This window comes from Artibeus jamaicensis, unplaced genomic scaffold, assembly GCF_021234435.1.
Source record: "Artibeus jamaicensis isolate MK-2021 breed Jamaican fruit bat unplaced genomic scaffold, CSHL_Jam_final contig_867, whole genome shotgun sequence".
Classification (NCBI taxonomy): Eukaryota; Metazoa; Chordata; class Mammalia; order Chiroptera; family Phyllostomidae; genus Artibeus; species Artibeus jamaicensis.
The window spans coordinates 8934711-8952704 of record NW_026521995.1 but is presented as its reverse complement, the minus strand read 5'-3'; the positions used below and the strand labels follow the sequence as shown (position 1 = coordinate 8952704).

Genomic DNA, 17994 nt, shown 5'->3' with positions numbered 1-17994 from the left:
CTACAGCCCAGATTTGACACCCTGCAATTTTACTTTTCCCCAAACTAAAATCACCTTTGAAAGGGAAAAGATTTCAGACCATTGATGAGATTCAGGAAAATACAATGGGGTAGCTAATGGCAATTGGGAGAACTGTGTGAGGTCCCCAGGTGCCTACTTTGAAGGGGACTGAGGTGTCATTGGCCTGTGTATGATGTTTCTTGTATCTTCTTCAATCAATGACTGTTTTTTTTTTTCATGTTACATGGCTGGATACCTTCTGAACAGACCTTGTATATTTTTAATTTATTTTTAAGTATAGTTGACATGCAATATTGTATTAGTTTCTGGTATACAATGTAGTTATTAGACATTTATATCCATGCATCTGTATTGAGATAAGTACTTAAATAAAGAAATGGAGAGAGAAGTACTAACTAAAGGAATAATTCTATTTTTAATTTTTTTGAGGAACCTCGGTACTGTTTTTCATGGTAGCTGCACGAATTTGCAGTCCCACCAGCAATGTATCAGGGTTTCCTTTCCTCCACATCTTTACCAGCATTGTCTTTGCAATAATAGCCATTTTGACAGGTGTGAGTTGATTCCTCAAAGTGGTTTTGATTTGCATTTTCCTAATGATATGTAATGTTGAACACCTTTTCATGTGTGTGTTGGCCATTTGTATATCTCCTTTGGAAAAGTGTCCCTCTCTTTTGACCATTTTTAAATTGGTTATTTGCTTTTGTTGCTGTCAAGTTGTTTAAGTTCTTTGTATATATTTTTTTATTTAATTATTTTTCGAGTACAGTTTTCTATTTCTCCCATCCCAGCCCACCCTACCCCACCCCGTGCTCCCCACCTCCCTCCCATTTCCACCCCCCTTAGTTATTGTCCCTGTGTCCTTTATACTTGTTCCTCTAAATCCCTCCTCTTTTTCTCCTTAAATTCCCTCCCCTCTCCCCTCTGGTCACTGTCCCCCTGTTCTCTATTTCAGTGTCTTTGTTTTTATTTTGTTTGCTTGTTCGTTTTGTTGTTTAGCTTCTTGTTAAAGGTTAGATCATATGATATTTGTCTTTCAACACTTGCCTTATTTCACTCTGCATAATGCTTTCCATTTCCATCCATGTTGTTGCAAAGGGTAGTAGCTCCTTCTTTCTCTCTGCTGCATAGAATTCCATTGTGTATATATGTACCATAATTTTTTGATCCATTTATTTACTGACGGGCACCTAGGTTGCTTCCAACTCTTGGCTATTGTAAGCCCCCTAAACAACCAACCTCAACCTATGCACCACAACCTCTGCAGCACAATTTATAATAGCCAAGAGTTCTTTGTATATTTTTAATATTAACCCCTTTTCAGATGCAGTGTATGGTTTTCAGACATTTTCTTCCAGTCTACAGGTTGCCTTTCTATTTTGTTGATGGTTTCTGTTGCCATGGAGATTTTTATTTTGTAGTCCCACTCGTTTATTTTTTTGTTGCATGTACTTTTGACGTCATATCCAATAAAAAATTATTGCTGCCCTGGCTGGCGTAGCTCAGTGGATTGAGTGCAGGCCTGCGAACCAGAGTATCGCGGTTTGATTCCCAGTCAGGGCACATGCCTGGGTTGCAGGCCAGTTCCCAGCGGGGAACACATGAGAGGCAACCATACATTGATATTTCTCTCCCACTCTTTCTCCTTCCCTTCCCCTCTCTCGAAAAAATAAATAAAATATTTAAAAAAAAATTATTGCTGAGACCAGTGTCATGGAACTTTTCCCTCATGTTTTCTTCTAGAATTTTTATGGCTTCATGTTACATTGAAATCTGCAGTCCATTTCAAGTTAATTTTTGTGAGTTGTGTAAGATAGGAGTTATTACTCTCTTACATGTGAATATCCAGTTTTCTCAACACCACTTATTAAAGAGACTATCATTTCCCCCTTTGAGTATTCTTGGTTCCTCTGTCAAATATTACTGACCAATATATGAAGGAGTTTATTTCCAGGCTCTCTATTCTTTCCCATTAGTCTTATATGTCTGTTTTTATGCTGGTACCATACTGTTTTGATTTCTATAACCTTTGATATAGTTTGCAGTTAGGAAGTGTGACATGTACTGCATTATTTCTCAAGATTGCTTTGGCTATTGGGGTCTTTTGTGATGCTGTTTAAGTTTACAATTTTTTTCTGTTTATGTAAAAAATGCCATTGGAATTTTGATAGGTATTGCATTGAATCTGTACATGGCTCTGGGTAGTATGGACATTCTGACCATATGAATTCTTCCAAAATTCAGAAACACTGGATATCTTTGTGTATATTTGTGTTTTCTTCAGTTTATTTCATCAATGTCTTATAGCGCTAAATGTACAAATTTTTCACAACTCCTTGTTAAATTCTTATGTATTTTATTGTTTTTGATGCAGTTGTAAATGAGAATTACATTTCTCTTTCAAGTAGTTCATTGTTAGTGTCTAAAGATGCAAACCGATTTTTCTGTGTTGATTTTTTTTGCATCCTGCCATAGGTCTTCTTTGGTCAGTATTTTGTATTTTCAAAATAATACAAAACACAAAACACAAAGAACATATTTTGTGAGATTTACACCTGTGTACTAATTTTTTGGCAGTAGGAACTGTTGCAAATGTTTTATTTTTAATTAGTTTCCATGGCTGTTATATAGTAAGCAATATGGTTGATTTCTGTGTGTTGACCTTGTATCCTATAGACTTGGTAGTTTTAGGAACTTTTTGTAAATTTCCTTGGGATTCTGTGTAGACAGTCTTCTCAGATAGGGACAGATTGGGTTCTCCCTTTCGAATCTGTAAACCTTACATTTTTATTGACTTATTACAAGCTGTCAGGAGTGATGAGAGTGACGATTTTCCTTTTTTCCAGTTTTAGAGGCTAAGTATTCAGTCTTTCACCTTTAAGAATGTCAGATGTAGGTTTGTTGTAGATCCTCTTTATCAAACTAAGTTTCTCTTCCTAGTTTGTTGAGAGTGTTCATCCTGAACAGATGTTGAAGTTTTTTCAAATTTAAGTGCATTTTCTGCATCAATTAATGATAACTATGATTTTGTTTCTTTAGCCTGTTAATACAGTGAAATGCATTAATGGATTTTCAAATATTGAACTGCCCTTGGATTCCCTGGAAAGCCCTACTTAGTCATTTTTTTCATATATTGCTGAATTTGTCTTGATAATATTTTGTTGAAGATTTTCGTATCAATTATCATGAGATATTGGTCTATAATTTTCTCTTTTTTGTACTGATCTTGTATGGTTTGGTATCAGGGTAATCCTCACCTCATAAAATGAATTAGAAAGTGATCCTTTCTCATATTTTTTTAGAGAGATTGTTTAAATTTAATGCTTGCTATCTCCTATTTAAATGTTCTGGTAAAATTCATAAGTAAAACCATTTAGGCCTGGACTTTTGTTTGGTATGGATTTAGGGGAAGGTTTTAAACTATAAATTCAAAATACAAGTTTTTGAAATAGTTATAGTAACATTTAGGTTAGCCGTTTTATCTTGGATAAGTTTTAGTAGTTTTTAGTTTTTAAGGAATTGGCCCTTTTCAAAGTTTTTTAATTTATGTCTGTAAAGATGCAAACCTTTTAAGTCTTTTATGAAATAGCTAACAACTACCTAGCACTCACTCCATGGCTGGTAGAGCACTAAGGATACACTATATCAACTTTAACTGTCATCCTGCCCCAAGACATACTATGAATCCTCCTGATTTATATTTTGTGAACGGGCCACGTACTGCCTCACAAGTTGCTTACAGGACATATAAAAGTTTTCATTTTAAGTGTAAGTAGTTAAAAACAATGTAGTTTCTGACATATTGAAAACATTGACTTTTTCTGAAGTTTTTAAAAATTTTTTTCAGATTTTTGTTGTTGCTCAAATACAGTTGTGTTTCTATTTATTTTTATTAAATTTATTGGGTGACACTGGTTAATACGATTATATAGGTTTAAGTGTCCATTTCTGTAATACATGGGTGGTAGTAAAGGGTACAGAAGTCAAATATGTGGTGACAGAAGATGATTTGACTTTGGGTGGTGGACAGACATTGACATTTTTAATGTCATTTTCATATGTGAAATCCATAGCTAAACTATACCTCCTATCAGGTATTTTTAAATAAATGAATAAACTCTTCTTTTAGAGTCAGAAATGCATATCATGTTTACTATTTGAACTCATAGTAGTCCCTTGTTATTTTTTTACTATGTGCTTGTTCTGTAGTGACACTCGCTTTGCATTTGTAACATTAGTAATTTGTGGTCTCCTTCCTTTTTTGTCCATCTTACTATACCTTTGCCCCATCCCTAACCACTGACAGCCACTAGCTGTTTTCCATTTTATAATTTTGTCATTTCAAGAATGTTATATAAATGGAATCATACTGTATGTAACATTTGTTTGGATTGGCTTTTTTCCTCTTTCTGCAGTTTTTTGAAGATCATTTAAGTTGTTGCATGTATAGTTTGTTCCTTTTTATTGCTGAGTAGTATTTCATGACTTATTTTTCAACTATATTTTGCCATTATTTGAAAATAAAGTCTTGTTAATTCAGAAGACTTTTCTTATCTATATATTTTCTTTTGAATTTAGACTAAAACAAAACCTTAGGAGCATCCTATCTTTCCTTTCTATTGCATGCAGGTTAGTCATTCATAACGTGCTGACATTATTGAGTCTTACAGGAGAGAAAATCTTATGTACAAGTATACTGTACTGTTTTCCTCCTCTTGTATGTCTTATGCTAGAAGATCAAAACACATGAGGAAGAATGCTGCTTGAAAAATATTTAGAACAGCCTCTGTTCCAGAATATCCTCATGCTGGTCTGTGGACAGAGCAGGAAAGAGCCTGTCCTGGACAACACTCAGCACTAAAAGAAGTGTATTCACATTGCAGGCAAGCATTAGGATCTTTCTGTTTTCATTAGTCAGCATGGTTTTAGTTGTCGAACCAAAATTCTAGCCTCAATAATGAGGGAAGGAAGGGAGATTTCCAGTTTTGTAAATGTGGCATGCAAGTCTGAACTATGTTAAATGTTCATCTAAGGAAGGAGGAGCCTAGATTTTAATCCAAGCAGAAATAGAGGATTGAGGAAGTGAATAAATCATCATATTATAGGCAGTGTTTAAATTAGCTATAATAATAACTGTAAGTAAAAAAATAATAATTTCCAAAATATTTTTCAACCCTTATTGTCAGTGTTATCATCCACCTTAGTAAGAACGAACTGCTAGTTTTGATTTTCATTTAAGGAAAAATAGAGGGCATAGGTATATAATAATATATTATTATCATATAATTACCCAGTTATCATTACTGTTTATTATTTTAGCTTAAGTAAATGCTTTGGAGAGAGGGAAAAAGATATTAGAGATTCTTAGATGCTTAACAAATACTGGTGCTTATCTAACAGTACTGGAAACACTATCCCAGGGACTTTTAAGTTGTCATTTTGCTGAAAGTAAGCATAAACTGAGAATTCTTCAGTGGAAGTTGATGTCATTATTATCTACTTTACATGTGTTTTTTTGCTGACCTAAAGAGGTTTGTGCATGTTTTAACTGTTTTTCAACACACTGATCATCTTTAAATACTAGTATAAAGGTTAATGAGTAAAGAAAATCTGCTGAATAAATTCACCTAATAATCCAGGGTACTTAAAGAAATACATGCTTTAATGTGAGCAAAGATTTTACTTGATTGCTATTCTGTTTATCAATTCAGTTATCAAACTAAGGGGAAATCTAAATCAAGGTTTTCAACTGACATATTCAATGGGATTTCTTTGGGGTACAGATGACTACACAGTGTTTTACTATGACTTCATAAGTATTCTGATAATATGATATATACTCTGCTACTCATTTTCAAAAAAAGTATGTCTTATCTGTAGATGTTCTTAATAAATTATTATAGTAAATAAAATGTACCTGAACATATAAAACATACTTTTTGCTTGCCAAAAGAATACGCATATTGACTCTCTTGGACCTTACTCTGTACAAAAGAGTGAATCAGCCCACTTGGTTTACCTAGACAACACTAACCAGGTAAACACATAGGAGGCAGAGGAGGAAAATAGACAGGAATGGAGTGAAAGTATACTGCCTAGGGTGTTTACTCTGGGAACAATGGAATTGGTCTGGTCTTCTTTCTAGTTGTCTGGTACGCTAGTTGGACGAGCAAGGGTGGAGTGAAAGGAGATTTTAAAGCCCTTCAGACCTGCATTCAAATTCCACTTTTACAACCTAAAGCTGCATGTCCTTGGGCAAGTTATTTAACCTCCCAAAGTCTTAAGATTTGGTTTGGGCTTTTTTAACTTATAAAATAGTTAGTTATGAAAGTTAAAGGAAATAAGTCTGTAAAGCATCTAGCACAGTGCCTAGAACATAGAAATCTGTGCTTGGGGGAAGAAATGAAAAAAGGAATCCTACTGTGTATAGATATGTAGAGCCCCGGTTCCAAAAAAAACCACTGACATTCCACTGCACATATAATTCTAACATATTTATAATTGCAGCATTATATATCAATCTTTACTAATTTTGCATCTCTAAAATATATTCTGAGTTTGATAAAAACTATCTGCTTGATTTCTTTATAAAGCTTCAGTTTTTCAAGGACAAATCACTATATTTATTAAAAAAATCCAAATTTAACTATAATCTTAAAAGTATTCTTTTCTAGAAGTTAAAGTGTTTGTGACACATGGATCTGTTTTAATCCTTTGCTCTTTGATTTTAACAGGAAAAGAAGGACAAGAAATCCTGGGGCCAGAAGCTCAGATTGATGAAGCAGGATGCACAGGTACTCTCTGGGCAATTCCTTTCCCACTGTAGTTGTTGAACAAGGTCTTTTGTGTCCCTGGTTTTCGCATTTGTGAGTCCTGAATTTAGTCATTTTCCTCCTCTTTTATCTTGTCCTCTTTAAATGTTTAAATTACCGAGGCATAGATACTTACATAAAAAAGTTAGAAGTTTGTATTTCTTTAAATACAATTGTAAATGTATAGATTCATATAATAGAGCAGATTTTCATCAACAAAGATGACAAGTAATCTACAGATAATAAAAAAATAAGTATTTGAATGAGGATTTAAACTTCTCTCAAACTTTTTACCAGGGTTATGGAAATGCAGATCTAATTATTTTGAGTTTCATTATTAGTTACCAGGATCTTCTTTGAATTGCCCACTAGACAGAAGGCAGAAAAGATTAAGCAAATATGGGTTATCTATGAGCTGGATGATAACATTAATATTGATGAGTCGAATTAATATTTCACAGCAAACAAGAGAATCAAAAATTTTTCGTGTGATTTCCATGCTAAGTGAAAAAATTCAAAATGAAGTTAGACTGTATGCCTCTATGTGACTGAAAGTACATATGCCCTTAAACTTAAGGCTATTCCTTTATAATGAATTCAAATCAAGTCAGATTTAAGAAGCAAAAGAGTAAGGATGAAATTGAAATCAAGATCTTACATATGATAATACTAGTCACTTAAACTGTGTCACATGAGTCAGCTGTAACTTTTAAAATGTAAACTTCAAAACTGAATTCCAAATTATGCAATTGTTTTCTCAAAATACTGTGCTCGATAGTAGTATAACTGTATTTTGTATTTTGAACCATAAGTTAGATATTTCTATCATATAGTCTTTTTTTTTTTGAAGATTTTATCCATTTATTTTTAGAGAGGGAAAGGGAGGGAGAAAGAGAGGGAGAAACATCAATGTGTGGTTGCCTTTCATGTGTCCCCTACTGGGGACCTGGCCTGCAACCCAGGCATGTGCCCTGACTGGGAATCGAATCTGTGACCCTTTGGTTCGTAGCTCGCGCTTAATCCACTGAGCTATAACTGCCAGGGCTCTATCATATAGTTTTAATTAAATTTGTTTTTTATTTTCCTCCTTGACTTAACATTTATAGTCTTCTTTTTCTTTGCAGTACATTTTAGGACCACTCCATATATCCTTATAAATTACTGTTAATTATGTAAGATGAGTATGTTTGATAGTAATGTGTCAAAATACACTGTCATCTATAATATAAACATTTATACTGCTTTATTTGTCAGTCAGTTCTGTAAAATACAGAGTAGATCTTTGTGCTGCGATTAAAGGTGCATTCCGGATTATTTAAGTAATAATGGAATATGTGGTCATCGACAGTGCCTGCAGCCTAAGATTTATATTCTGCCCTTAACTTGGTTATGTTTAACTTATATAAATAGTGTATTCAAGTATGCTTGTTATCAAATATTTGTCATCCAACTTATACATTGCGTAAAATATTTAATTGGGGTGTTTGTTATTAGTAAAATAGTGTTAACACAAAAAAGCTACTGTTAATTACTTTTTACCTACTGTTAAACTTTGATGCCTTAAATATAAGAGTTAAGCATCAAAACTTTGATGCCTTATAACCAGAGTTACAAAAAATTATTTGCCCTTTTAAGTAAAATACCATCATAAAGGACATTCCATAGTTCTAAGTTTACAGTTTTTACCTCACAATTTGCTGTTCACTACAAAAATGAATGAATTCTGCTATGAACATAGGAGTACATACAGTCTTTCAGATTGGTGTTTTGGGATTCTTAGGATATATTCCCAGAGGTGGAATCACTGGGTCAAAAAGCAGATCCATATTTAATTTTTTTGAGGAAACTCCATACTGTTTTCCACAATGACTGCACCAGTCTGCTTTCCCACCAACAGTGCACTAGGGTTATGCTAAGTGAAATAAGCCAATCAATGAGAAACAAATACCATATGATCTCACTTATATGTGGAATCTAATGAACAAAATAGAAACTGAGGCACAGGTACATAGAGGAGGAGGTGGAGAGGGGACTGGATGAAAAAAAGGTGAAGGGATTACCCAAAGAACACACAGTATTTTGTGGACTATAAGACACACTCCCCCCCCACCCCCACCAAATTTGGGAGCAGTAATGGTTGTTAATGCTGCTGTTGAGTTCTGTTTACATTTACAGTGGTAAAAAAAACACTGTGTTATTTATGTTATTAAATATTTTACCACATTTTTGCTTCAAAATTTTTTTCCTGTTTTCCTCCTCTAAAACTTAGGTGTGTCTTATGGTCCAAAAAACACGGGTATATGTGTGACTCACTGACACAGAACACAGTGCGGTGGGGGCCTGAGGGAAGGGGGGTGGGGGCTGAGTGGAGGTGGGCAAGGGGTAGGGGATGGAGACATCTGTAATAGTGTACACAAAAATAAAGTTAAAAAAATAGATGAATTCTTTCAGTTGGATGTACTGAGTAATACATAATTTTCCCTCCCCCGCAAGAAAACCATGACTGGAAAGTAGAGTAACCTTTTATGAACCACAGTTGCTGCTGAAATGTAAGGTCTTCCCCTACTTGCAAGAACGCAATCCCTGCTACATTATTTCCCTACTACACGTGGAATTAGGAGTAAGAAAACATTCTATAAAGCCCCGATGTGTACAGTTGTAAGGAAAGAAGAATGGAATTAGACATTTGAGACTTTGGAGCAGTTCTACATAAAATAAAATTTGCTTTTATTACTTCCTTGACTTTTAAGGGAATAATGTGCTGACAAAGTAGGCAACATTGTACATAGGTCCCATCATTTGTTCAGAACTTTGTCAGATTGTTTCTATAGCTGACTTGCTTTTGCAGTTCATGCAGTTAAGAGAACTATAGTTTCAGTGTAGTATGGAGAAAGAAAAGGGAAGGAGGGTGGAGAGTTAGTAAAGGGTAAAGTGGAAAAAGATTTGACTTTGGGTGGTAAACACACAATACAACATATAGATGATCTATCATAGAAGTGCACTTTAAACCTATATAATTTTATTAGCCATGCAAAAGCTTTTCGTTTTGATGAGATCCCATTTGTTTATTCTTTCCTTTATGTCCCTTGCTTTAGGGGACATATCACTGAAAATATTGCTGCATGGAATATCTGAGATTTTCCTGCCTATGTTCTCCTCTAGGACTTCAATGGTGTCAAGACTTATATTTAAGCCTTTTACCCACCTTGAATTTATTTTTGTGTATGGTGTAAGTTGGTGATCAAGTTTCTTTTTTTTTTTACATGTAGCTGTACAGCTCTCACAACACCATTTGTGGAAGAGGCTATTTTTGTTCCATTTTATGCTTCTGCCACCTTTGTCAAATATTAATTGACCATAGAGACTTGGGTTTATTTGTGATCTTTCTATTATGGGAAAACATAATTGTTAGTGATACGTCAGATAAAGGTTTGATCTCCAAAATACATGAAGAACTCACATGAATTCACTCCAGGAAGACAAACAATCCAATTAAAAATGGGCAAAGGAACAGAATAGACACTTCTCCAAGGAGGACATACAGAGGGCTCATAAACATATAAAAGGATGCTCAGCATCACTAGCCATCAGAGAGATGCAAATTAAAACCACAACGATATACCACTTCACACTGGTGACAGTGGCCATCATAAACAAAGCAACAAACAAATGTTGGAGAGGTTATGAAGAAAAGGGAACCCTAGTACACTGTTGGTGGGATTGCAGACTAGTGCAGCCACTGTGGAAAACAGTATGGAATTTCCTCAGAAAACTAAGAATGGAGCTGCCTTTTGACCCAGCAATTCCACTGCTAGGATTATATCCTACGAGCCCTGAAACACCAATCCAACAGAACCTATGCACCCCAATGTTCATAGCAGCACAATTTACAATAAATAGCCAAGAGGTGGAAGCAACCTAAGTGACCATCAGTAAATGAGTGGATCAACAAACTATGGTGCATTTACACAATGGAATACTACACAGCAGAAAGAAAGAAGGAACTCCTACCCTTTGCAACAGCATGGAAGGAAATGAAGAACATTACGCTAAGTGAAATAAGCCAGGTGGTGAAAGACAAATACCATGATGTTACCTTTAACTGGAACCTAATCAACAAAACAAGCAAGCAAAATATAACTGGAGATATTGAAATTAAGAACAAACAGACAGTAACCAGAGGGGAGATGGGAGGGGATAATGGGGGAAAAGGGTGAAGTGTTTTCAGGAACAACTATAAAGGACACAATGACAAAAACAGGAGGGGGTGGAATCAGGGGACGGAGGTAATGAAGGCTAGGGTTCAGGGCAGAGCTGGGGGGAAAGGCAGAAAACTGTACTTGAACAACAATAAAATTTTAAAATAGTTAATTAAAAAATTTAAATCTATATAATTTTATTAACCAATGCCACCCCAATACATTTATTTTTTTTAATTTACCTAAAACATACTTTATTCCTTCTAAGCATCTCTTTTGTGTTTATATAGTTAATAGTTTTACAGAGTTTCAAAAACTGAGGATAAAAAGAGGAGGACACCTAAGGATACTTTATTCTGATCACAGTAAAATATCAATAGCCAAATAAAACCTTTTATTCTTTAAGTTAAATGATTGTCTGTTGTTGCTTCCACTAACTTATGATTATAGCTGTAATTCCATATGTGAACAAATGATTCTGGAATTAGTCCTGTACCTCATTACTCTGACATTCAGCTCTGAGCTTTGTCATATCGAAAATACAAATTATTATTGTATGTTTCTGTGTATTTGCTCCTCTCTCTAGTATTCAGATATATAAGTTTATCAGTCTTAAGACTAGGGAATTTTGCTTTCTAATTGACCTATTAACAATGCGTACTTCCCAGCACTTTTGACCTATTAACAATGTGCACTTCCCAGCACTTTTGACCTATTTAACAATGTGCACTTCCCAAACTGCAGAATTTCTTGTCTCTGCTTGAAATTGGCTTGGGTAAAGGAAGGTTCATGGAGACAGTGTAGTTTAGTTGGAAAGAACCCAGAATTTGATATGACACCTAAGAGCAAATTGCCAGCTCTAATAACAATATTTTTTTGACTGTGTGATTTTGGAAAAATTATGAAACTTTTATGACCATAACTCTTTTTATTGGGAATAATTTTAAAGGAGAAATTATGTTCACCATGCAGGATGACCTTGAGAAAAATAGGTAACATTTATGTTGCACTTACTATATGCCTGGTACAGTACTAAGCTATATGAATTAGTTTAATTCTCATAACAACTGTAAGAAGTACTGTTATTACCCTACAAATTTGATGGTATATAAACTATTTATATCACAATATTTACTGCCTCACAAATTATATACCATTATGTTTACTCCTTTTTTTATTGTTATTCAGTACAATTGTCTCCATTTTTACCTTACCATTGCCCCCCACCCATCCCCCCTCCCATCCTCAAAACCACCCCCTTTGGCTTTGTCCATGTGTCCTTCATACATGTTCCTTGATTCCCCCTCCCTATCCCCTATTATCTCTCTCCTTCCTCCTCTCTGGTTACTATAATGTTTACTTCTTGAACTCATATTTCTACACAGCCTATGGAATTTGATACTAACATAATAACTATTTCTTGTTCGAAGGTATTTTTGATCAATTGTCATGTCTTTACAAGATGTGTAAATAAATTTAAATTTTAGTTTCTCTTAAGCACTTGACGGATCATAATATTTGTTTTAATTTAGACTAATTTATTATATAAATATCAGTACCACAGTTAATCACAACATAAATACATTACAAATTTTCATAAATAATTATTTTTTTAAGTTACTGGAAAGGAAATTAAAGGAACTAAAGTATTCTTCAGTTAGTTCATATAAAGCAGTTTTACAATACTTATTTGTAGAAGAAAAAGTGTTTAGCATTAATTCTATTTCTGTTTTTTGTTTAGCACTGAGATAACTTTACTCTCCTAAATAGAAATATGAAATATGTTTTTATCATAACTGATTTACTCAATTCTTGACACATCCTGAGAATTATATGCAAAGTTTTGATTATATATCAATAAAAATATTTCTAATGTCTTGCCAACTGGCAAATTAAATGCTCCTTTAATGTCGTTGAAAGTAAAAATTCAAAGCCAGCTAATTTTCTAAAGGATTTGTTTCCCAGTCATCACAACCATTCACGCCCTCATTTTTCTGGGACGTTACCAAGAAGGCTTTGCCGGTACTTAGTTGTCAGAGGATTGATGATACCTGGTTTTAGATTTTGTTATTTTTGTCTCCTCAGAGGGGCTTTAATATATTCATAAATGAGTGGGGAAATTGAAATATTAACTTTAGTACCTTTTTCCAATATATTTTTATAAATCTTTTTATCTTTCCACATGGATTAGTTATATTTTGATCAATACCTTAGAAGTACAAACTTAGTTTGTAAATTATAAATTCAATTTCTGCAATTCTGTCTGGAAAAAAAAAGTGCTTCTTTATTTTTCTGACTCAAATAAATGTGTCAATATACATTTTAAGGATGTACCTGGAGAATATTAAGCCAAGTGAAGCCAATCAGAAAAAGACAAATACCATATGATTTCACTTATATGTGGAAACTAATTAATAAAATAAACAAGCTAACAATATAGAAACAGACTCATAGATACAGAGAAGAGACAGACAGCTGTCAGAGGGGAGCAGTGTTGGGGGTTGAGGGGCTGGGTGAAATAGGTGAAGGGGCTGAGGAAAACAAAAACCTCCTCATGTGCAGTGAAATAAGCCAGGCGGTTAGGGACAAATACCATATGATCTCACCTTTAACTGGAACATAATCAACAAAAGAAAAAAGCAAACAAAATGTAACTGGAGACATTGAAATTAAGAACAATCTAATACTAGCCAGAGGGGTGCAGGGTGGGGGCAGTGGTGGGAAGGGTTTTCAGGAACTACTGCCGTAAAGGACACATGGACAAAACCAACGGGGAGGGTAGAAGCAAGGGAGGAAGGTGGGTTTGGCTGGGCTTGTGGGGGAGAGGTGAGGAGAAAATGCAGACAACTGTAATTGAAGAACAGTAAAGTAATTTATGAAAAAAATAAGCCCTCATAGATACAGACAACAGTATGGTGACCACCAGGGGGAAAGGGAGGTAGAGGGAGATAGAAGGTAAAGAGGGGACACATGGTGACAGAAGGAGACCTAACTTGGGGTGACTTGGGGTAATGAACACACAATACAATATACAGATGATGTGTTATAGAATTGTACATCTGAGACCACCTTAATTTTATTAACCAAATGCCATCTCAACAAATTCAATAACATTGTTTTAAAATTTCTTCTATGAGGAATGTATAAATCACAAATAATAAAAAAGTATAAATAAATATATCTTTATTTTTAATCCTCACCTGAGGATATATTTATTGATTTTAGAGAGAAACATCAGTGTGAGAGAGAAACATTAATTGGTTGCCTCCCGCTTACACCCTGACTAGGGATAGAACCCACAACCTAGGTATGTGCCCTGACCAGGGATCGAACCCTCAACTTTTTGGTGTATAGGATGCTGCTCCAACCATCTGAGCTACCTGGCCAGAGCAATAAGTGTATCTTTTAAATATAGATTATTCAAATAGGGTGATTAAGACTATTTAGATCTAATCTAATTTTTACAAGGGATAAAAATATTTGTCCTTAAAAAGTATATTCAGAGCCAGTGTGTGCATAGATAAAGTTACAACTTATTAAAGTTGCAGAGTTTGTGTTTAAAATAAACTGTATAATTCTAAAAAGTGTAACTACTTAAAAACTCATTATTCCATCATTTGTATGTGTGTGTGTTTGTGTATCTGTGTGTGTATGTAGTTACTAGGATATAGAATATATGAACATTTTGTAAGTGGAGACTACTTAATTGAAGGAAATATTTTATAATATAGTTTGATAAAAATATTTTAAGTATCTTGTTAAATCTACACGAACCTCTAAGAAATTACATAAAATGCACATTTCATTATGAATTTTATCTAGCTTAACTTGAAAATTTAAAGTTGTATTGAAAAGATTTGATAACACTGATTTCACTGCTTTGTTGTTTAGGAATGCTTATTGTGTCAGCTAATGACAGATGCCAAGAATAACTTCTGAGAATACTCTTTGCTTTGCTCTCCCCAGTTTCCTCAAAAGCAACAAATTTTTTAATAATAGGGAAGGCAACCGGTGAGGTCATTAAAAGACAATTACTCTCACTCTGCCATATTATACAGCTGAGTTTCAGAGTTTCCTAACTAGGACCACAATAAACTCATTTCAGTTGCCATGCTTTACCCTGGTAGATATCCATGTAAACAGGAAAGACAGGAAGGCTTATCATGGTTTTATGTTGTCTTGATCAAGCAGTAAAGAAGGTTTTCCCCAATCGGTATTTTGATTTTTTCTTTGACAACCTGGAGTTTTTTTACACTCTTAAGACAATGCATTATGTTATGTACTAGATCAGTGGAAGGATATGTTTTTTTGTGTGTGCAAAAACGGGAGGTTTAAGAGAAAAATGACCCTTCAGGATGCTAAGAAAGAACAAACATGAAAGTTGAGGATCTGGACATAGATTCCCTTAAAACCAACAGTACCAGCTTTACCTCTTAAAGAGTCTTCACTTACCCCTGGATCCAATAACCCCAGTCTGGTGACTACTGGAAGATGCTAAATAATTAGTAGTTACTGGCTGTATTAAAAAGGAGGGGGGAAATGATGGGTCACCATTATTACTATTTTGTTGACTCTAAGATTTGAAACAGCAGCCACCCTAAGGAGTTCAGTTATTAATACTATACAGGAGTTTTAGTAAGATTGTTTTTTGGCTGAACAAAAAAGATGCCCATATATCACCATTCTAATTTGGCCCAATTTCCATCTTCTGGGAAGTGCTGTTTTACAAATTTAGAGCTGACAGTGCAGTGAGAAGGGAGTAAAGAAGTCATCCAAGAGACACTTGGGAGCCATCCTAACCCATTCCAGTTTGCACCAGTGTGGAGTGGCAGCTCTTCCCTGGAGCCAGTGGGGGAGACGAGGGAAGACCTCAGTGCAGCAGGGCTGCTTTGGAGACTCGGCAGCAAGAGTGGAGATACTCTGCTGGTTCTTAACCCCTCCTAACTCAGGAGGGGGAAAGCCTCTCCCTTAATGCTGCAGTTAAACATCTATTGAGGCGGAAATAGAGCAAGAACAGCCCTATTTGTATGTGAATACTAGAGGAGATAAGAAGCAGTTTTATTGATTTGGCACTTTGACTCTTAATAGAACTTTTCTAACTATAGATGACTATTAAAGCCATTTTCTAAGAAATCACATCACTGAACTATATTTCAGAGCAGTTTATATTGAGAATGATTCCATTTAAAGTACAACTCTAAATGACTCAGCATGTTGCTAGAAAAAAACTAAAGTTTGAGAACTAAGGTTTTTCTCTTTGCTTTTTTCTCCTTGCTTTAACATTGAGAAACTAGAAATTCAGTCAACTATATTAACCTTCTCTATATCTTGTTTATCAGTAAAATATAACAGAAGTACATTTTTGAAGCTTAAAGGGAATATTGTGAAAATTTTAAGACTATTATAACACTTTAAATTTATTTTAAACTCTCATAAAACTTTAAATTTACTTTAAATGACTTAATAATAACAGAATGAGTGAATTTTGTCTTTAATATTCAGTAAATATTTTCTACAAATTTAAGAACAATCTCAAGATAAACAATTTCTTATTCATAAAATAATTTGTAACAATTTGGTGGCAAAATTGCTATTTATAAAGTATGTATTTCTTTTAGTAAAAGATGATGAATGCGACTCAGAGGCAGAAAATGAACAAAACCATGATCCTAATGTTGAAGAGTTCCTGCAACAACAGGACACTGCTGTCATTTACCCTGAGGCACCTGAAGATGACCAGAGGCAGGGCACACCAGAAGCCAGTGGTCATGATGAAAATGGTAAATTGAGCTTCACAGTTGATTTTGTTTTCATCTTTAAAGGATTGTTGCTATTACTCTACTGTAGGAATCTACTACTCTATAGGGAACATTTTTGAAAACCAAAATTGATTGCAGTTGGCTGTAGAGACTAATTAACCTCTTTAATTAATAGAACATTGTCCATTGTTAATATAACAAGAATGGTTTGAGTAACATCAATGTAACCTGGCAGCCAAGGGGAGTGGACTGGAATGCACAGGTGTGAACAGTGACAACTTCACTGTACTAGTCAGTGGGAGTGGTAGATGCTGCTGAGTGAGCATGTGTACTGTGTGGCCATCTCATTTCAAATGACTGAGTGTCTAGAGCAATGAATCAAATTTTGTGTTAAACTTGAGCATTCCTCCACAGAAACTATTCAGATGACTCAGAAGGCTTTCAGGGATGATGCGATGAGTGCAGCACAAATAAAAGTGTGGCACAAATGCTTCAAAGATGGTTGAGAATCTGTTGAAAGTGATCCACATTCTAAAAGGCCTGCAACAAACAGATCACCTAAAAATGTTGAATGGGCTTAGTCAACAATGATTGGTGACAGTGCAACAACTAGAGGCTGGTCTGGGGATTCCAAAAACTACTGTGTCTGAGATTTTGATGCAGAACTTGGCATGAAATGTGTCGTGGCAAAACTCATTCAGTGGCCTCTGCTGCCAGAGCAGGAGGAACGTCATGCTACAGTTGCTAATGAGTTGATTCAGACTCCAACCAATGAACCAGATTTCCTCAAGAATGTCATAATTTTGAAAGGGAATAGGGCATCATTGTCCTATGTACAATGTTTCTTATATCTTCAGTGAATGTCTCTATTTTTTATAGTGCATGGCTGTATACTTTCTGGGCAGATCGTGTATTTACAAATGTAATCTACATTCTAATTTTACTTTTGTTTCCTTTGTCTAATTGGCCATACAAAAGAAGAAAATTGTGATTTAGTGAAAAACATGGTACCTTAAAGTCAGACAGCACATATTTGAATCCTGACTTTATCAATTTGGAACCATCTAACCTGATAATCCTAAAGTGTAATACCACTTTGTCAGTTAAAAATCAAATTTACTGGCTGTGTGACTTTTAAGTTATTTAATCTTTCTGAACCTCATGTTTTTGCTTTATAAAATAGAGTTGAGTATTATTGCATTG

The 17994-nt window shown here is 34.7% G+C and overlaps 1 protein-coding gene across 1 annotated transcript in view; it reads left to right on the top strand.

Annotated features, from left to right (window-relative positions):
* Positions 1-17994, top strand: part of ZEB1 (zinc finger E-box binding homeobox 1) — a 175665-nt gene that overhangs the window by 140874 nt on the left and 16797 nt on the right. The window contains exons 3-4 of the mRNA XM_037165475.2: positions 6756-6815; positions 16651-16812. Of these exons, the coding sequence (XP_037021370.2) occupies positions 6756-6815; positions 16651-16812 (222 nt within the window). The remainder of the gene's footprint in view (positions 1-6755; positions 6816-16650; positions 16813-17994) is intronic.